The following is a 21,641-nucleotide window of genomic DNA, read 5'->3' on the forward strand; positions in this document are numbered from 1 at the left end:
AGTGTTTTGCATTAATTAAAATACTAGTCTATTTTAGAAGAGCTGTATTGACCTCTTTTGTTCCTAATACCAGATTTGAATTGACGCAACTTAACACTTTATTTCAGTCGAAACAAAACATAATACTTAATTTAACACATATAATGAACTCCAATGGTTTCATAGTGTACTTGAATCACAGTGTTTTGCTATTTGGTATTTTATTAGGATCCCCATTAGCTGTTGCAAAAGCAGCAGCTACTCTTCCTGGGATCCACACAAAACATGAAACATGACATAATTTAGTGACAAGGATAGAGAATGCACTGTGTGTCAACTGTGGGGGCGCCCTAGCCCAAGATGTACTCTTAAAAAGTCTACATCGATTCTCAATTGCGATGCGGTTCTAGAAACAGTTTCAGCCGACAGTATTTTCATTTACACGTTTCTGGCAGCCTTCTTCCGTTACACACAGGTGTTCGGAGCATGCTAGATAGCTAATTGGCACAGGTGGTCTCTCTGACTTTTGTAAACACGTGCTGTAACATTGAGATATGGACGTGTGATAACACTTATCCTAACCCTATGAAGGCCTGTAGTAATGTAACTTTTTTTGGGGGGGGGGCGCTGATATGAAAGTTACGTTCCTTATGTTTCCAAAGCCGTACTGCAAACATCGGTTCTATCATCAATAGGCGATAAAGGTAGTTAGCGTCTATGAATGGGGTAGAGGCACCCATGCAGCTGGTGATACGAAGTGCTCTGTGAGAGAGAAACGAGTTTGAGTGGGGCAGAACGTTTCCTATGCTGAGGCAGTGGAGAGAGTAGATAGCCCAAGGGTGAGTGATTTGACTGGGAGCCCCCCGTGAGTAGGTCTGAAGAGAGATCCAGAGAGGTTGAGTTTTAGTAAGATAGGATTTATTGCTATGGTTATTAATTGTACTGCACTGATGGAGTATAAATCCCAGAAAATAGATGTGGTAGTGGCAGCAGCTGTTGGCCTGGAGTAGGATCTGGTATGGCTAAAGTATTGGTATATTGTTGTATATGTTTAGGGTTAGATAGTGGTACGATTTATTTATCCTCCCCCCTCTTTTCTGTGACATAATGTGCAATTCACACGCAGGCCTGTAAAAGTCAGCAACACAGCGTCAAGTCTGCCGGAAACTCACAGGAAGATGACGTAAACGGAAGCAGAGAGGAAGAGGCGAAGCGAGAGAATTTACACCGCCCAAAATCGGGCCTCGTGAGATAAGGTCTAGGAGTGTTACGAATTACGTGACGCTTATTTGATCGAATAGTAGAAGTTTCGTAATGTTTAGGCTGTTACAAATGTACTGATATAAGTGGACGCACGTGGCATTCAGGCAACTGAGAAAAACGACTTAGTTGTACCCGTTGTTCACACGCGTATATGCCCGCTCATCGTCTAGAATGGTCCCACTTGATCTCAACTCCTCCCGCCCAGAGATATACTATGTTCTATATCTATGCTCCCACCTAATGCTCCCGCCTGCCTTTCTTCGTTGAGGACATGTATTTCCATTGTTAGAGCGGTCACTCGACTATCTTGTCAATATAATATATAATCTTTACGGAAAGGAAGTGTCCAAGAACAATTCCCACGTTAGCGTTTTAATGTTATTTAGGCGTGTATTAACACCCAACTAAAAATATTACTAATTTAACTGCCCAGCATCACATACTTAATTCAGGACTTAGCTGATAGATGTTATATAGGTAACGCTAGTTAGCTGCTAACAATGGCTAACTGTATGGTTTTTCACACTCAAATAGCCTCCATCATGGAGGTGCTAGCGAATGCAGCCGTGGCAGAGATCTGTAAACTCGTAGACGACGACTATGCAGTGTTTCGTTTGGAAATAACTCAAAGCCAGAAAGAAAACAGGGCATTGCGGAGGAAACTACTGGAACTGAAGGTGGCACGGGAGCGTGCAGAGAGGACAAATCGAGTCCTCGCCAGTCGCCCAAGTGTCAAGATCCTCGACCGATACAGAGGCATGGCAAGAGGTAGGTCATTTTTTCGATAGTATGCAATAATTCCCCTGATTACTTGGCTATCTTGGGCAAAGACACAATTATCTTCAAACCAGATTATTGATTTACTGCATTTCTTATTATTTACTCAATTAAAACAATGTGATTCATCAAACAATACATCGATCAATAAATAGTATATCAATAAATTATGCATAGTGTTACCTTACAGCCTTGCCAATTCTAGACAGTGTCAATAGTGTACAACATACCAAAAACTGTCAATAGTGTACAATATAGTATTGACAGTAGCTAAACTAACAGCCTCTTTTCTCCCAATCACTCTCTCAGGTGAAGGACATCTCACTGGAGGCCACAGGAGCATTGTGAAGCCAGCGGGACACAATGCATTGAGAGATGACCAACCAATCACTGTTGATGAGGGGAGTGGAACCTCAACCCAGCACATTATCGTGATAGAGGTTAGTGTAATAGTGTTGCATAAAACATGAGTTACTTGGTGGCCCGTTTATTTCAGAAAGGCTCCCCTCAGCTATTCACTTGCTTACATGTACATTCTCATCATAGGGGGGCTTGTGAGACTTCCCTATGCCATTGTTATTCAATTCAACTCATGTACCGGTAATAACCACCTCTCTTCTTGTGTCAGTCTGCAGATGTAGAGGCTGCAGGTCCTGGGGTCAAGCAGGAGAGGTCTGAAGGAGATGAGGACACACTGCACAGCAGAGACATTCAGACTGGAGCAGCTGGAGCACGCCCTGTAGCCACGGACGAACCCACCACCGCCCCATCGCAACCCAGGACCTGCCGCAGCATCACGGAGGTCAGTGGAACACTGAACGCCGTCCTCAAGTCAGAGACCGACACAGAGACTTCAACTGTAACACAAAGGCTTTTACACACAGGATCTGACCAAATGTCAGACCCAGAGAGACTTGGGCTGGGGAGACTGGGCTGTCCTCCTGCTCCCGCCTCGGAGTATTTACTTTATGGAAACCTGAGCCCGAGGACGGTTCATTCCAATCCCGATTCAGGTGACGCGTTAGCGACTGGTAATGATCCGTCTTGTTCTTACACTTCAGAAATGGACACTAGCAACATGCCCTTGGGTTTAGAGACACAGACTGATCTATCTAGAGGGGACTGGAACCGTTGCAGTAGAAGTGTATACTCTGAAGGGTGCCTATATGAGGCAGGGGAGGGTATGGCTGTAGATAAAGTGAAAGTGGAGGGTGACGTTCCTCCCATATGGAATGCAGATAGTCACCTAGGAGATGGACACTCACAGGGCAGAGATTTCTTAGATTACAGGGAAAGTTTGGAGACAAATCCAAATGTCGCTATCCACTATCCTTTACACACGCTCAGGGATCGCGATCCAGTGTCCGCGTCGATGGGGCCTTCCGAATCACATGGCAGCGTCCTTTTCGATCAGGTATTGAACTCAAACGACAGGGCTAGAGCCCAGGCTCAGAGAGAGGAAGCTACTTATAGTAAAGATAAACGGTTCCTCTGCATGTTCTGTAACAAAGGCTTCAGCTGCCCCCAGAAGGTGGAGATCCACCAGAGGGTCCACACGGGGGAGAAACCCTACAGCTGTACCCAGTGTCACATGCGCTTCACCCAGGCTGGCAACCTGAAGAGGCACCAGAGGGTGCACACTGGGGAGAAACCCTACAGCTGTACCCAGTGTCACATGCGCTTCGCCCAGGCTGGTCACCTGAAAATGCACCTGAAGGTCCACACGGGAGAGAGGCCGTTCACCTGTACGCACTGCGGGAAGAGGTTCTCAGAGAGGAGCTACCTGAGGATACACCAGCAGAAAAATCACTCCTCTATAACATAGAAAGTAACCATTCCACTCGATAGCTTCTGACGGTTAGATCAAACCCTGGATTTTCAGCAGAAAAGGTCCACAGATGCATTTGGAATAACAAGATTCCTGGGAAGAATGTTGCATCCAGACATTGGCATATATAAGCCTACAAATCTGTTACATATTGTGTTCATACTGTGTAGGCTATATGATGTTCACAAATGCCTATTTCATTACTTCTATTCAACGACTTAATTGAGACGTGTATGTGTGGTTTTCATATGGTGTAATTAACACTTAAGTTTAATAAACACAAAATGGGACTTTTCATTCTAAGACTTTCATTGAGACTCTTTAGTATACATCACATCTGATCTGTATACACCTGACAGCGCTTTATAACCATATACTTACTAAATATACCCACACACTTACAAACAGCTACTGTACACACCAACATAGTCAGGTTTGTCTGATGATGACTTATCATTGCTGACTTATATTTACCCACATCATCATATTTATGTCCACCATGATGGGTTCAACAACAATGAAGTCATTCTATAACTACAGTATAGGACTCAAACGTAGTTGGGATGGGTAAACATTCCATGTTGAAAGTGTGTTTATTATCTGTGTGTACGTACCTGAGGGAGTGTATGTCTGTGTTATCTGTATCACCTGTCTCTTCCAGGAGGAGGAGGGTCCAGAGGTGCTGCTGGTGAAGGAGGAGGAGTGTGAGGAGAGTCTGGGGAACCCTGAGGCGACCATGGTCATGGAGGACAACCAGACTACACCTCCTCCTGAACCCACAGAGGAACCAGCTGAACAGCACAGGACCACACACAGTCTCACTGAGGTGAGCCCACTGTGAACTACTGTCTGTATGGTATTAGGTCAGGGCCCATATCCACAAAGCCTCTCAGAGTAGGAGTGCTGATCTAGGATCAGTTTTGTCTTTTAGATCATAATAAGACTTGATCCTCAATCAGCACTTTCTCAGACTCTTTGTGCTGGGCCCCTATCCACAAAGCATCTCAGAAAAGGTCCTAGGAATCCTATAAAAACCTGTTTTTAAGACAAAGAATCTCCCTGCTCAGAGTAGGTTTTAAGATGATGTTAAGACACTTTCCAGACAAACTCTTGAGCCAGGAGTAAAATCAACTCATAAAAGTTTCTCAACTGGTAATCATGATAGTTTGAGTTACCGCAAAGGAAAGATAGTGATGACGCTCATTAACATTGTTGCAAATTATGGGGAATAACCAATCGCGATGAGGCATCGCCAGCTGTGAACTCTTTAGCACGCTTCAGACAACCACAGTGAATGTGACTGTACATCAAATGTTGCAATGTTTATAATTTTCGCCTGACACGATCACTTTGCCTTCTCTTAATTATCGCCTAATATGTTGGCATGCATAATATTATTTTACAATATTTTTTGTTGTTGTTGACAATATTACCGTTATATCAACACACTCGTCACTCCCGTTTAACAACTCTAAATCGCTTTGGCACAGTAGGAATCAAGTTACTTGCCGATAATGTTGCATACAATGTTGCCTACAACATTTTAAAGGTCTATTATTTTAATTAAACACAGTCAAAGTTAACATAAGCCCTAGATGCCTTCAATTGCCCAATTGATGGGCATGCCCAATTTAGGCATATTTTTTTAACAACGTGATATTGCGCTCCAAAGGGATAACTTTAAATAACATAATGTAGGTAATTAAATAATAACACTGCTACATTAATGTAGATGCTACCATGATGAGTGAGAAAGTTACAGAGGCATAAATATCATGCTATCCTTCCCTGTTATTGGTAATGGGGAGAGGTTGCATGTCTTGGGGGGTATGATCTTTGGTAGCATCCACATTAATGTAGCAGTGTTCATACAAATATTATATTCTTACTTACAGTAAAAGTGACTCCAAAATGACACAATACATGATTTACCATTCATTTCTATTGGGCACAACATAATCTGTCTGTCGCCTCATTTGAAACATTTGATCACAAATCCAAAATGCTGGAGTAGGCTATAGAGCCAAATTAAAAGTTTTAGCTTCACTGTCCAAATAAATACTTAGGGGAGTGTACGTCACCATGTCATTGGGTTAAGAGCCAATTTATACTTGAACCGAAAATGTGGTCGGAAAGCGCCATATGGATGGTGTGACGCAATAGCGTAGCCTCCGGAGGCACGCAGACGTCAAATTAAGCTCTATACCACATCGACGTGCGCCTCTCAAATGTTGTAACAATGTGGAGGGCTCTGTATAGCTCCGCATTGACATAATTGGTTGGCGTTAGGTGAGGGCGGGAGGTCCAGTATAAACATAAACTCACTTCCCTGACAACTTCCTTCAGAACTGCTCTGTGCTGCTTGGCTAAGTGCAAGAAGTATGAATGCCCTGACTTCTGCAGAGGCCGTATCACCGTAAATGCAGCACGGCCAATGCAGACGTCGGATTGACCATACAGCACCTATTAGTCTACAGTCCTTGACCTATAGGCCTGACCATACAGCACCTTTTAGTCTACAGTCCTTGACCTATAGGCCTGACCATACAGCACCTTTTAGTCTACAGTCCTTGACCTATAGGCCTGACCATACAGCACCTTTTAGTCTACAGTCCTTGACCTATAGGCCTGACCATACAGCACCTTTTAGTCTACAGTCCTTGACCTATAGGCCTGACCATACAGCACCTTTTAGTCTACAGTCCTTGACCTATAGGCCGTAAATGGCCTGTAAGGTACCTTCAGGTCATGTGATGACTGAGGTGAAATATTATGACCTAAAGTGCACCTGTATTTGATATTCCAGACAGACTGGTCTCTACAAACTGGGTCAGAGTATACAACCTGTTTACTTCTGTTTAGGAGGGTAATTAACCAAATACCCCTCATTAACCCTTTGTTAACTTGTCATTTGAAACAGGCTTGAGTAAATACCTGTTTTTAGAGAGACAGTAAACCTAGGCTAGATAAAGGACAGTTGAATATTTACCTTACTGAGGTGATGCAGATGGAATAAAGTAATGTGATTGTATTTTATTCTACTGTTCTTGCTAACACACTGTTCTTTCTAAACAAGTCTGCTCTGCGCTTGAAAGATACTGATCATGAATAGGAGATTTTATGTGTACTGTAATAAGCAGGGTTTTATACATTTTCTGTATAAATAGCCTCTAAAATATATGTAAACAGACCATAAATGTCTCAAGTTGTGTTTTCTTGGAAAGCTGTGAGTGCTAATATACGATATCAGTACTTGTTGCATTTACAACTTGTCTAAGTCCTATCATCAACTTATTTCAGCCAGTGTATGGCATATTGGCAGTTATTTTGAAAAATTCATAGAATCATTCCTCTAAAACAGGCTGGCTGGCTAGCTAGCTAACAAACATACAGTGAAGATACATTCTTCAAATTCATTATTTTACCACAGCACTGGCAAAGCATGTTTGACCAACTCCCTGACAGAAATGTCTGACCTTTATCCCATCATAAGAAGGGCTACCACAGGCAAAGTCAAAATTGGCTATATTGTACAAATTAATGAAAACAAACATGTGCATTTTGGTCTTAATTTAAGGTTAGCCATAAGGTTAAGGTTAGGTTAAACATCTTATTTTAAGAAACTACATTGTGGAAATGGGCGGGGTTTGTGACTTTGTGGCTGTGGTAACTAGTGACGACCAATGAGAAGGTTTATGTCCTTTCTAGTACTGGTATTCTAATTCCTAATTCTATGTAACATCCTTTCTCGTCAGTGTAAACGGAAGTGAACAGTGCCGAAGAACAATTTCCACGTTAGCGTTTTTATTTACCTGCACAGCATAACGTGTACCCCATGCAGTCTTTAATTCGCGTTGGAGACAGGACTTGGTTCATAGACGTTATCTACAGTAGGTAACGCTAGCTAGCTGCTAACGTTGGTTAACAATGGCTAACTGTATGGTTTTTCACACACAAATAGCCTCCATCATGGAGCTGCTAGCGAATGCAGCCGTGGCAGATATCTGTAAACTCGTAGACGACGACTATGCAGTGTTTCGTTTGGAAATAACTCAAAGCCAGAAAGAAAACAGGGCATTGAGGAGGAAACTACAGCTACTGGAACTGAAGGTGGCACGGGAGCGGGCAGAGAGAACAATACGAGAGCGCGGCCTCGCCAGTGGTCCCAGTAGTGTCAAGATCCTCGACCGATACAGAGGAATGGCAAGAGGTACGTTTCGCAGAAGGCCGATGCTGCCGATGTACAGTAACTTGGTGCCTGTCGCTGCGGTTCCCCTCTGCGCATGTGTTCAGATGTAGATTATAACACATGATGTGATTTGAGCAACAACAACAATTTTATCCAGGCATTGTACTGGGAGTTACAGGTTTGCCAATACAAAACATAGCCAGAAATGTATGGAGGACTAAAAGTGCCACAATTAAATAAATAAATACACCATTAAATAATTACTTAAATGTGTCATTAATTAATTAAATGTGTCATTAATTAATTAAAATTAGAATTAAATACATAAATGTGTAATTAAATGTATCATTAATTAATTCAAATACCGATTCATTTTATGTAAAATACATATATAATTATTTCACTATTTACATTTACATTTCATGATCCTGCATTGCAGTGATTCATGAATTACTTAAAACTGTCAAACTGACCCATCAAAGTCAGTGGGCGGGGCTAACGCGAATCTAGTCTGATCCATTGCTTTGGTCTGAAGTAGAGTAGGCCAACCTGGATAGAGACAATGGAGGATCTCCGTGAACTTTCCAGGGAGTTGGTTAGAGACATTTTAAACTTAGCAGAGGATGTAGAAGCAGGACCTGCTGACCCAGAGCATGTAGCTAGTAAAGCAGAGGAACTTATTGAAGTTGTTGGAGTCATTTCCGCACTTTCCGACGAAGATATCGACCACAGAGTGATTGCAAATCTAGAAGAAGTTGTCCACCGCTTCTCTGGTACCAGGGCACTTCAGGCCCAACACACACAGGGACCGGGGCGTTTGGCGTTTGACATACCGAGTGCAGTTCTGGAGCATCAACTTCTTTGTGGAGTTCCCGCAGTTCAAATTTGCAGCGATGTTCGGTGTGTCAAAGAGGACCATCAGGAGGCGCATGCAACAATACAGTTTAAGGTATTTACACTAAATTCATGAGTTTTCTGTTTATGAATTGCTGCTCTCATACACTCGGAAAGAATATGACGTTTAAGGTAACATTACTTGATGTTGTGTTTTTCTTGTTTGTACAGAAAGACAGATCTCTATTCAGCTGTGAATGATGAGGAGTTAGACCGTATTGTAAGTGAAATTCACAAAGTCATCCAAACACCGGCTACAAGCTAATGCGTGGTCACCTGAATGCAAGAGGTGTGCATGTTCCAAGTGAGTAGATAATAATATGGGCATTATTTAAATGTATTTTTAATTTGGAGCTCTGCCCCTTTGAAAGGTGAAGGAAGCCCGCTTATGGAAAGACATCAACCTGTGAGCTGTAGTTTCTACAGTGCATACTATGCAAAGCTGTATTATTTTAAAAAACTGAATAAGTAACATTTCATTTCTCACTGCCTTGGTGACCAAAAATAACAATCTTGTGTAAGGACATGTCAAACTAGTTTTAAGTACAAGACTGATTATGCTTGTCATCCATTCAGGTTCCTGAAGAATATGGGATCGATTGGAACGGACCTCACTGCCTTCATCGAGGCACTGTGTCAGTCCCCGAGGTTCAGCTGGCCCGTGAGCTCTCAGATGAAGAGGTTGCAATTTTGCCAGCTCCAGGAGTTTCTGTTACTGATGCACTTAGACTATATGTAGAGACTGTGGAAGTGTTATCAAGAATCTTAGACTGATGTCCAACCCATGTTTTTATTTGTTGTGTTAGAACAAGCAAGGAAAAACTGAAAGTTTACTTTCCTTTTAAAAGAAAGGAAAAAAAGCTGTTTCTTTGAAGCTTCCTGTCTCATTATGGTCCACAGAATGACTAACATGAATGCTGTACTGTTAGCACTGAAGGTGCAGAACAGTTTGATTTTAGTAAATGGAAGAAAAAAAAGTCAACTACTGCACAGTGTGTTAATGTTTTCAAAGACACTGAACTTGTGTCAATTCATCTGAACTGTGTATGCATTGACATTAGGGCTGGGCAATATGGAGAAAATCAAATATCACATTTTTGACCTAACACCTTGATGTCGATATTGCAACGATATTGTAAGGTTGACAATTGGTGCATTCACAAAATATCTTCCACATTTAGATTTCGGATAAATAACTATCATATTGTGGATATAATGACTAAGTGGTAAAAGGCAAATAATAGAACAGCTAGAACAGTCTGGTAAGTTCAGAAAATGACATCACTTTACTGTAATGCAGCCTTTGAAACCAGGAAAAGACTAAACTTACCATGTAACGATATTACACTTCTTCAAAATCTAATGGTGCTTTTCCATTACATGGTACCTACTCGCCTCGTCCTAAAATCTGCAATGGGAAACGGACGCACAGCGAGTCGAGGCGAGGCGAGTCAAGTAGGTACTGGTAATGGAAAAGCACCTTAAGACGATATCTAGTCTTATATCACGATAGATATAATATTAAAATATTGCCCAGCCCTAATTGACGTCTGAAAAAACTTAAACAAGCCCAAATCCAGTACTTTTTATGGCAGCGACAAGTGCTTTCTCAAAGTCCATGTAGAGTTTGAAATGAGCTGGCAGCTTTAGGGTTTCAAAGCATGTGGAGGACGTAGGAAGGGTTCCCCCAGAAATCTCCACTCTCAGTTCAGGAGGAAGCATCTCCCAGCCAACCCAGAATGTCAGCAGCTGGGCCAGGGTACCTGATGAAGCTAAAAGTCATAAAATGGATTAAAGACATTTAGTTCAACTGTAATTGATCATATCTATCCATGAGACATAGAAGCATTTGTAAAGAGAGAAAATAAGGTTTATACCTGTTTCAATGAACATCCTTAGAAAGCCAGTGATGCGGCAGGTGGTGTCTAAGTCAAAGTCTTCATCATCACTGTCCTCAACTGGCCATGTGATTTTTTCTAGGAGCATCTTAAAGAAAACAAAAATTGTAATTTAAAAAAAGGGAGAACTTATTTTGGTGAAGGACTATGCAGATCAAATTCTTAGAAAATGGAAAAATATCCATCTCAGTCATTGAAAATACACGTAAATTCATCAAGTTAAGTCACAAATATAACTAAATTACTGACTTACCTGGGGTGTGAACTGCATTTCAGCCATTTTGGGGAAAAGAAGTGGTACAACATCCGGCCTAGATGTCAGCAGGGGCCATACCATCACATCTTTCAGTCCCTTTCTCAACTGTTTAATTTGGCGCATGGTCCTCCCAACGACCTAAGAGACAGACCGACCCATATTACAGCCCAAATCCTTAACCCAAATTTGACAAAAGTTGGCACAGTAGGAAAAATGTTAATAAACACAATAAAGTGCTTTATAAAAATCCATTAAAACTCTAGTACTTAAACTCTCGTGTTAACATAACAAGCCAGGGTTCACAACACATTCTATAATTTCAACAAGTACAGCGATGAATTCTGTCACTTAACCAGCAGGAACTCACTGCATGGAGTAGAAGTTTGTTATGTAGCCATCTCCGATTTGTTTTGGTGACTGCCGGAAGATCCCAAGACATGGAAAGATCTGAAACTGTGTCCTTCTGTTCCGGTGTAAGATCTTCATGTTCAAGCTAGAATTAAGACCATACAAGTTATTATATCTGCCCAAGCAATATTTTTTACATGGCAAAGTTTCTTTTAGGTTACATACCAGTTCTATGATGCTCCTGATGTGCAGATCAGGACACTCTTCTGTAACAACAGTAGCCATTTCAGGGTCCCCATTGAACAGTACATGAATTACAGCAGGACTTAGTCCTGTGACATGGGGACCATCATGCAGAAAGGTGTGGCCCAACATCCTTCCTGCAACCCGGAAGAGGTTGCTTTCAATAAGTGCCTCTGATGCTGCTGGAACAAGATGGTCAGGTTCACCCTCAAATAGCAGTGTTCGGCCCATTCCTCCTGTAAAGTACCAAGAGAGCAGGGAATAAAGTCACAACAATTAACCTCTTAAATACATTAAATAAAAATGTATGATAGATAGATAGATAGTTAGATAGATAGATAGATAGATAGATATATATATTACATCATACTAGTGGCGATTACTTGGCCTGTGGTATTGCTGCTTGTAGAATTCACTTAAACCAAATTGTAGCCTACTCCAAAATGACTTACAGAAGGACCCCAAACCACTTCAAATTCAATTCCCCTGTATACCCTACTACAGACTTACCTGACACAAAACATTGCCCACCGGCCCTCCGCTAAACAGCACATATCCGCGTTCATCAACCACCAGAACGTACGTGTACGCGTGTGTGTGTGTGCGCGCGCATAGAGAGAGGCGGTGTAGAGTGAGTCACGACACAAACAGGTGCTCAGTCAGCGTTGCATGCAGTGTGAGAATGGCAAGCAGCAAGAGCGGCAAAAGCCAATGTGTGCTTCTTTTACCTATATATGTAACGCTATCTTTTGCGTTTATCCAAACGTCGTCAAACTTGGCACTGCACTTACTCGTGACCAGAGCAAGACACCTGTCAAGTTTGAAATCCATCGGACTAACTGAGAGACATGCGCTACAGACAGACATTTCTGCAATTTATAGATGGATTAACCTTCAAAAAATTAGTAAGATACTTACCAAGATCTAGACTGAATCCAAACTGGAGTTTGGATATGATTGTTGTCATAAAGTACCGCATCACTCCCTCTCCGATAGCAACATCACCTGAAATAAAATACTGATAATAACACTGGAAAAAAAGTGGCGGCCTAATACAGGTAACTGGATTTGGTAACATTTAACAAGAAAGGGAGAAAAACTTCTATTGGCTGTAATTCTAGAATAGCATCCTTAATATTGATTATTCCAGATAACAAGAGTATATTGTGCACAATATTCACATACATACATATAACATTTTTATCAATTATATAATTTTGTGCATTCCATTCTCCCATTTAACAATTACATATAAGCTACTTGAGTGGTATAAACTGTACTGATGTATTTATATTATAAATGTTATATTACTTACCAACCAGAGTACAATGAAGTGGACATGCCCATTCTTGCTGCTGTTTATAGAATAAGAGAAGCTCCCGTTCCCTGTCCTCTTCAGAGTCCCTTACATCCATCTTCATTCTAAGTGGTTTCCCAGTTGCATGTTCCCTTAGCAGATTCTCTTTGAAAACTTTGGCAGCTTGAGTGGGTTCTTTAATAAGCTTCCATTCTAAACAAACAACAACAATAAAGTTATCTATTACAGAGAGACATATTGTGAGTTGGCATGTTACCTGCATATACAGATATCCTCTCACTCTACAGAACAGGAGGAAAATTCTGTTCATTTCACTGACAAAACGTGAGACCCAACATCTTCAGAACCTGTCACAACGCTGAGTTGACATAAAAACAGCACTACTAAACAACTACAACTAAATATTAGAAAAATAGAAAAACCCAGTTGCATGTTATTAATTGTCTGTAACTGTATTATCTTATCTAATTATATCCTACAGGTGTTATCTTTCTATTAACTTTTCAGTTACACACAATCTTATAGCAACACTATTGTGATGACACAAACCACTGTCTGTTTCTTTGCGATCCAACTCCTCGTTGACAATCACTGCCGGTACTACTGCACTCTCAGCTGATGTTTCAGGCCTCACTGGAACACTGTCACTGACTAGGGCTGTCTCACTATCATTTTCTTCACTTTGGCCTCCCTCTTGTTCTCTTTCTGATTCCTGCATGGGTGTCCTTGAAGTTAACACAATTGAAATGATGGTCATACTCGCTTATTTGTGTGCACAACAATAAGAGAGACATATTCCCAAAGAAAATAAATTATGCTACCCTTGCATTGCTTTAAGAAGTACATACCCATTGCAGCTCAATCTGTGCAGCTTCATCTCTGAAAAGGGAACTTCCTTCTGACAAGTGATGCAGGGGATGACTGGACCAGAGGCAGGACGTGAGCTCTCCTAACAACAACAACAACAAATGGCTTTTAATTAATGATTAAAAGTCACCAGTAATCTTTGTTTTGATTATGTATTAAACTAAGTCTCTGTAAATGTATGTACACAATCTAAGGGTAGATCCTGTTGAAGTGGACGTATGTAGATTGTAGCCTGTCCAATCATCGTCGATGGATCTTTCAGATAGGCAAGGGTGTATCCAGTGCTGGGACACTGAAGCAACGCAAGATTTAGACTGCGAGTAGATCCTACAAGTTTTAGAAATTCAAAGCCTCCCCCTTGTTGGAGCTTCGGAAACACTTCCATCAGTTTATTTGTTATAACCATGGGATCGTGGTCATTCCCTGGAGAAAAAAACAAAACAAAATCATAACTCACCTCACCTTAAATTAAGCAAATAAGCCTGTGATAACTATTATTGACACTATGAACACCAATTAAGTTTGAGTCACTATAAAAAGAAATGCAAATAATTTCAACAAGCCACAGACAGTACAAACTTTTTTTACTTTTGGTAAATGCCTAGTTTCGCACTGACCTGAAAATGTTACTTTTTGCTCTCCAAGTCCTGAAGTAAGAAGTTCAGCTTTAAACAGTACGCTTGGAATTTTATCCGCATTGTGGTCAGCCAAACAACAGACAGTGTGTGTGTAGCTTCTTCGGCTAACTTGGACTTGTGCTGGTCGTCTCGTCATATTCCTTCTGGCTCCAATGTTATATGGCGCAAAGAGCCTTGCTACCTCCGCTGCAACACAGAAAAACGTAACAGCTCAATGGTCACCAGTCAGCTAAAACAGCCTCTACTTCTATCTTGGGATGCTCAAGCCAGCTAACACCATTTAGCCGATTAGCGAACTAGCTAGGTTTATGCTTCCCCCCCCATTAACAATAAACGTGTCACGCACGAAGCATCATAATACCGCATGCAAATACATGTTCGAGTCGATCTAATTTAACCTACACGTGTGTCCCGAATCATTAAATAGTAGCACACCTGGCTAACATGAAATTACTTAGCTTACCTTGGACAGGTGTACGTGATTGAGCGGCCGGTATCTGCTGTGACTGAGCTGCCGGAGTCACCGGTGCCGCAGGAGCCGTTGGACTTCTGCTCAGAGCTTCCTCAATCAAATTCGCTGCTTCTCTCAGCAGCTCCGGGCAACTTTTAGACATTTTGTCCTGCACCTCACACAGCGTCTCAACATTGGGGCTAGCAGGACCGAGTCTTCTCTTGATTTTTAGCCGTTGCAATGAAAGTACTGTTTAACCGTGTAACTAAACCAACGTAGAGGTGAATAGCGCCACCCAGTGTATTGGAATGTGTTCAGTAGCTCTGCATCAATCCATTATCCGGAATTGATTTGTTTTGGCTTGATGCAGAGGGTAACCAATCAGGCGTTAGGTTCCGCCTACCAACTTTTGATGGGTCAGTTTGACAGTTTTAAGTAATTCATGAATCACTCCAACGCAGGACCATGAAATGTAAATGTAAATAGTGAAATAATTATATATGTATTTTACATAAAATGAATCGGTATTTGAATTAATTAATGATACATTTAATTACACATTTATGTATTTAATTCTAATTTTAATTAATTAATGACACATTTAATTAATTAATGACACATTTAAGTAATTATTTAATGGTGTATTTATTTATTTAATTGTGGCACTTTTAGTCCTCCATAGAAATGTTTCAGCTAACCTGGTAATGGCAATACTATCTTAGTTCTCAATTGGTGGAAACAGGAGTCTCCTAAAATGTCCGTGTCCAGATGCAGGGGCTCCGTTTGAATTTAGAAAATGCTCCGTTATTAAAAATAAATCAATGTTTTGCTCCATGAAGTAAAACAACAATGTGTGTGCCGCCATCATGTGTATTTCAATTATTCTCTCATTGATGAGACAGGTGTCTTGTCATCATGCACTAAATGTAAGTCGCTCTGGATAAGAGCGTCTGCTAAATGACTAAAATGTAAATGTAATGCAGCACTTTGGGGTGGACCCCCCACCTGTCTCGAGCAATGAGAGAAGACTTGAAATACCCAAGATGGCGGCGTACACGTTCTTGGATTAGTTCATGGAGTACTTCAAGGAGTATTTATTTTACAAGTGTTCTAAATTCAAATGGACCCCTACAACTGGACACTGACATTTTATGACATTCATGTTTCCACAAATCGAGAACAAAGATAGTATCGCCAATACAAGGTTAGTTGAAACATCTCTGCAGACGTTTTGTATAGCCAGACATGTAACTCCCAGTACAATGGTTACCAAAATGTTTGGGTTAAATCACATTATCTGGTGTTACAATATGTAGCTAATAATTACTTAGCCTTCTTGGGCAAAGACACAATCATATTCTATCCAGACTCTTGATTTACTGCATTTCCTATTATTTACTCAATGAAAACAATGTGATGCATGGAACATAATACATTAACTAATAATTAGTATATCAAGAAGTTATGAGAAGTGTTACCTTACGTCTTTGCCAATTCTAGACAGTGTCAAAACTGTCAATAGTGTACAATATAACATTGAGCATTGACAGTAACTCTTTTCCCCGATCACTCTCTTTGGTGAAGGACATCTCACTGGAGGCCACACGAGCTTTGTGAAGCCAGTGGAACACAATACATGGAAAGATGATCAACCAATCACTGTTGATGAGGGGAGTGGAACCTCAACCCAGCACGTTATCTTGATAGAGGTTAGTGTAATAGTGTTGCATAAAATATTACAGTACTTTGGAAATCAAATGTGGACATTTACTTCAGAAACGCGCCCCTCAGCTATTCACTGTGACCGACCGCCTCGATTCGGTCTTATGTAGCAAAATTTGAAATTGTGTTTTTTACATGGGATAAAAGTAGAGACTCAGAGCTAGAAAAGGGTATATCATACACTACAGTTGAGGAACAATGGGAAAGTAATTCTGCTCTGAAAGTTGATAATTTCTCCCCACTTTTGAGAAAATGGCTCTTGAATGTTTTGGTACACTTACTGGAGACCAATTCTTTGTCAACACCCATTTAGCATCGTTTACACCCTCTTAAGCCTTAGCCCCACCCATCTCTTTAAGGATTCACACCAGGTAAACACACAATATTTATCAGGTAAAATCTAAGTTTATTTGTCACGTGCACACAATACAGAAGGTGTTAATGGTACAGTGAAGTGGTTACTTGCATAGTAGTAATATCAAAAGCAGGAAGTGTCCAGATAAAAATATTTAATACATATTTTATCATTATTAGATGACGCTTACCCGACACACTAGTCTAAATTGATGGGTCATGTGAAGGAAATGATATAACCACCACCCAGCCACATGTATCTAAGTGGATGGGTCACTATTGTCTAGACATGTACACATGTTCATGAAATACAATAGATGGCCGTAATCACCCCCAGACACACCTGGCTAATTTGATGGGTCATGTAATAATCAGGCCGAAGTGGAGTCTTTTGTTTAGACATCTAGCTAGCTAGCTAGCTAAACAATGAACCGGCATAATCCCAACTCCTACTACTACCAATGCAAACATTGTCATAGCTGTGTAGTATGAATCTGCAGGTAGCTAAAGCTAACAAACTAGGTTCAATGTTAGCTAGCTAACATTAGGCTATAACTAGCAATGCAAATGGATTTCTGATTCTAATAATAATACTACAAAGATCATACACGTAACGTTAGCTAGCGAGCCAGCAAGCTAACGTTTGCTAGCTAATTAACAGTACGCTTTAACTTGCAATAAAAACGACTTTCTGACAAAATTAGAAGCTTATTTCTGAAAATGTAGCTAGACTCTTACCCGTATACATGGATGAACGCTTCACGGCAGACTGGAACCATTTAACTCAGTTTTGTTTGTAGCTACATCTTGTTTGGCCAGCGTTGTCAAGTCACTCCGGTTCACACTGACTGTGGCGTGTGCAGAAAGTAGCCCATCACTTTTTCCAACTGATCTGTCAATAGCGCCTGCTAAATTCAGGGCATCAATGTTGTTGAGAAAAGTAGCAAAACTTTTGTAGTTCTCGATGGCTAACGTTATCTTTCAAAAACAGCACAGTAGAAAGGACTGTCAACACATACTGATCAGCTCACGTTATAGACAGAAGCAGGCTACATGGCAGACCAATCCAAACTCATCTCCCGGCATGTCCAGCCCATCCATTATCTCAGCCAATCATGGCTAACGGGAATTTCCTGTCTTTTTCCGTGGCTAAACCAACTAAGCTCGTAATTTAACAATTGTATTCGTATTTATGATGGAATACAAGTTTGTTATTAAGGCACATGAAAGTAAACATTTTCCAGAAGGCATTTCTGCCAAAAAACGCATTTTGATAAAAAATAAATGTTTAAGTTCAAATGCCGCTCCTGTGAAGTAGTGACGTGTGACATACGCCTAGTTTCCTGAAACGAGTCACAATTGATCTGCCATAGGGCTTGTAAGACTTCCTACGACATTGTGATCTAATCATGTAATGGTAATAACATCCTACCTCCTTGTGTCAGTCTGCAGATACAGAGGCTGCAGGTCCTGGGGTCAAGCAGGAGAGGTCTGAAGGAGAGGAGGACCTACGGCACAGCAGAGACATCCAGACTGGAGTGGCTGGAGCGCCCCCTGTAGCCACGAAGGACCCCACAACCACCGCATCGCAGCCCAGGGCCCGACGAAGCATCACGGAGGTCAATGGAACGCTGAATGCAATCCTCAAGTCAGAGACAGACAAAGAGACTTTAACTGTAACGCACAGGTGCTTACCCACAGGATCTGACCACAGATCAGACCCAGAGAGACTAGGCCTGGGGAGACTGGGCTGTCCTCCTGCTCCTGGCTCAGAGTATTTACCGGTATTTCAACAGAGCCAGAGGACAGTTCATTCATGTGGTGATGGTGATGAGTTAGACTCTGGTGGTGATGATCTGTCTTGTTCTTACGCTACAGAGATGGACCCTGGTAACATATCCTTGGGTTTAGAGACACAGACTGATCTGTCTAGAGGGGACTGGAACCAGTACAGTAGTAGTGAATACTCTGAAGGGTGCCTAGATAAGAAAGGGGAGGGTCTGATCATAGATGAGGTGAAAGTGGAGGGTGAGGTTCCTACCACATGGAATGCAGATAATCACCCAGGAGACGGACACTCACAGGGCAGAGATTTCTTAGATTACAGGGAAAGCTTAGAGACAAATCCAAATGCTGCGACCCACTCCCGTTTACACGCACTCAGGGATAGTGACCCAGTGTCCATGTCGATAGGGCCTTCCGATTCACACGGCCACGTCCTTTTCAATCAGGTATTGAACGCCAACGACAGGGCTAGAGCCCAGGCTCGGGGAGAGGGAGCAACATCAGGCAATAGTAAAGAGAAACGGTTCCTCTGCATGTTCTGTAACAAAGGCTTCAGCTGCCCCCAGAAGGTGGAGATCCACCAGAGGGTCCACACAGGGGAGAAACCCTTCAGCTGTACCCAGTGTGACATGCGCTTCGCTGAGGCTGGCAGCCTGAAGAGGCACCAGAGGGTCCACACAGGGGAGAAACCCTACAGCTGCCCCCAGTGTGAGAAGAGGTTCTCCCACCAGCACCATCTGAAGAGGCACTTGAAGGTCCACACGGGATAGAGGCCCTTCGACTGCACTCACTGCGCGAAGAGGTTCTCAGAAAGGAGCTACCTCAGGATACACCAGCAGAAAAACAATTCCACTCTATAACATAGAAAGTAACTATTCCATTCGATAGCTTCTGACGTTTAGATCAAACCCTGCGTTAAAGATGGATTCAGCGAGATGACATAGATGCACAAAGTAAACAGCAGTAGTGGGTCAATTTCCACAACAACTAAGAGCATTGAAGTGTAAGGCCCAGACATTGTGGGATATAAATCAAATCAAATCCAATCAAATTGTATTGGTCACATGCGCCGAATACAACAGGTGCAGACATTACAGTGAAATGCTTACTTACAGCCCTTAACCAACAGTGCATTTATTTTTAACAAAAAAATAAATAAAAATAAAAGGTAAAAATAAAACAACAAAAAAAGTGTTGAGAAAAAAAAAGAGCAGAAGTAAAATCAAATAACAGTAGGGAGGCTATATATACAGGGGGCTACCGGTGCAGAGTCAATGTGCGGGGGCACCGGCTAGTTGAGGTAGTTGAAGTAATATGTACATGTGGGTAGAGTTAAAGTGACTATGCATAAATAATTAACAGAGTAGCAGCAGCGTAAAAAGGATGGGGTGGGGGGGCAGTGCAAATAGTCCGGGTAGCCATGATTAGCTGTTCAGGAGTCTTATGGCTTGGGGGTAGAAGCTGTTGAGAAGTCTTTTGGACCTAGACTTGGCGCTCCGGTACCGCTTGCCGTGCGGTAGCAGGGAGAACAGTCTATGACTAGGGTGGCTAGAGTCTTTGACAATTTTGAGGGCCTTCCTCTGACACCGCCTGGTATAGAGGTCCTGGATGGCAGGAAGCTTGGCCCCAGTGATGTACTGGGCCGTACGCACTACCCTCTGTAGTGCCTTGCGGTCGGAGGCCAAGCAGTTGCCATACCAGGCGGTGATGCAACCAGTCAGGATGCTCTCGATGGTGCAGCTTTAGAATTTTTGGAGGATTTGAGGACCCATGCCAAATCTTTTCAGTCTCCTGAGGGGGAATAGGCTTTGTCGTGCCCTCTTCACGACTGTCTTGGTGTGTTTGGACCATGATAGTTCAGCATATATATGCCTAAAAAGCCTTAACATTGTGTTTGTACTGTGTAGGCTAAATTATGTTCACAAATGCCTATTTCATTACTTCCATTCAACTACTTTTCTTCAGTAAACACTTTTAATGAGAAAATGAATGCAGTTTATCAAGTACATGCAGATTTGTAGTTGAGACATGTATGTGTGGTTTTCATATGGTGTATTTAAAACTTGTTTTTGTTTAATAAACACAATATGGGAATTTTCAACTTCCCATAGTTGTGTCAAGTTGGCTGGATGTCCTTTGGAGGGTGGACCATACACACGGGAATCTGTTGAGCGTGAAAAACCCAGCAGTGTTGCAGTTCTTGACACAAACCGGTGTGCCTGGCACCTACTACTACCATACCCCGTTCAAAGGCACTTAATTATTATTTTGTGTTGCCCATTCACCCTCTGAATGGCTCACATATACAATCCATGTCTCAAGGCTTAAAAATCCTTCTTTAACCTGTCTCCTACCCTTCATCTACACTGATTGAAGTGGATTAACAGGTGACATCAATAAGGGATCATAGCTTTCACCTGGTCAGTCTCGTGGAAAGAGCAGGTTCTCCCACCAGTTTTGTCTGATCTGTATGATGTATCTGGGTGGGTGGAGAGTAAGCTAGGGAAAGTGCAGTGACTCAAGGTAGCGAGGAGTGGGTTCATTATCATAGGGTGTACCACCATCTGCCAGAGGGACTGAGCTTTGCAATTTCAACGATTTTACTGAGTTATAGTTCATATAAGGAAATCAGTCAATTGAAATAAATTAATTAGACCCTAACCTATGGATTTCACATGACTTGGAATACAGATATGCATCTGTTGGTCACAGATACCTTAAAAAAAGGTAGGGGCGTGGATCAGAAAACCAGTCAGTATCTGGTGTGACCACCATTTGCCTCATGGAGCGCGACACATCTCCTTTGCTTAGAGTTGATCAGGCTGTTGATT

The 21,641-nt window shown here is 41.7% G+C and overlaps 3 protein-coding genes across 4 annotated transcripts; 2 read left to right on the plus strand and 1 right to left on the minus strand.

The window, feature by feature from the left end:
• Window positions 1–1,573: 1,573 nt before the first annotated feature.
• LOC311110334 (uncharacterized protein) lies at window positions 1,574–4,148 on the plus strand. Its single transcript, XM_084188879.1, has 3 exons — window positions 1,574–2,010; window positions 2,329–2,459; window positions 2,648–4,148. The coding sequence occupies exons 1-3, from the start codon at window positions 1,743–1,745 to the stop codon at window positions 3,842–3,844; spliced, it is 1,596 nt and encodes a 531-aa protein (XP_084045005.1). The 5' UTR covers window positions 1,574–1,742; the 3' UTR covers window positions 3,845–4,148.
• A 3,452-nt stretch (window positions 4,149–7,600) lies between these two features.
• Window positions 7,601–19,952, plus strand: LOC311110294 (uncharacterized protein). Its single transcript, XM_084188833.1, has 3 exons — window positions 7,601–8,057; window positions 16,534–16,658; window positions 18,471–19,952. Exons 1-3 carry the CDS (start codon window positions 7,775–7,777, stop codon window positions 19,578–19,580), a joined length of 1,518 nt encoding a protein of 505 aa, XP_084044959.1. The 5' UTR covers window positions 7,601–7,774; the 3' UTR covers window positions 19,581–19,952.
• Window positions 9,707–13,925, minus strand: LOC311110276 (G2/M phase-specific E3 ubiquitin-protein ligase-like). Of its 2 annotated transcripts, none has more exons than XM_084188814.1 (8): window positions 13,842–13,925; window positions 12,991–13,185; window positions 12,594–12,680; window positions 11,658–11,911; window positions 11,452–11,577; window positions 11,082–11,222; window positions 10,808–10,916; window positions 9,707–10,702 (listed from the first exon to the last, which is right to left on the minus strand). In XM_084188814.1, the coding sequence occupies exons 1-8, from the start codon at window positions 13,843–13,845 to the stop codon at window positions 10,491–10,493; spliced, it is 1,128 nt and encodes a 375-aa protein (XP_084044940.1). In that variant the 5' UTR covers window positions 13,846–13,925; the 3' UTR covers window positions 9,707–10,490. The 2 variants fall into 2 exon arrangements, with proteins under 2 accessions (XP_084044940.1, XP_084044939.1); XM_084188813.1 differs by lacking the exon at window positions 13,842–13,925 and adding an exon at window positions 13,543–13,712.
• Window positions 19,953–21,641: the final 1,689 nt, after the last annotated feature.

This window comes from Coregonus lavaretus (genome assembly GCF_964263955.1).
Source record: "Coregonus lavaretus genome assembly, contig: SUPER_35_unloc_3, whole genome shotgun sequence".
In the NCBI taxonomy this organism is placed as follows: domain Eukaryota; kingdom Metazoa; phylum Chordata; class Actinopteri; order Salmoniformes; family Salmonidae; genus Coregonus; species Coregonus lavaretus.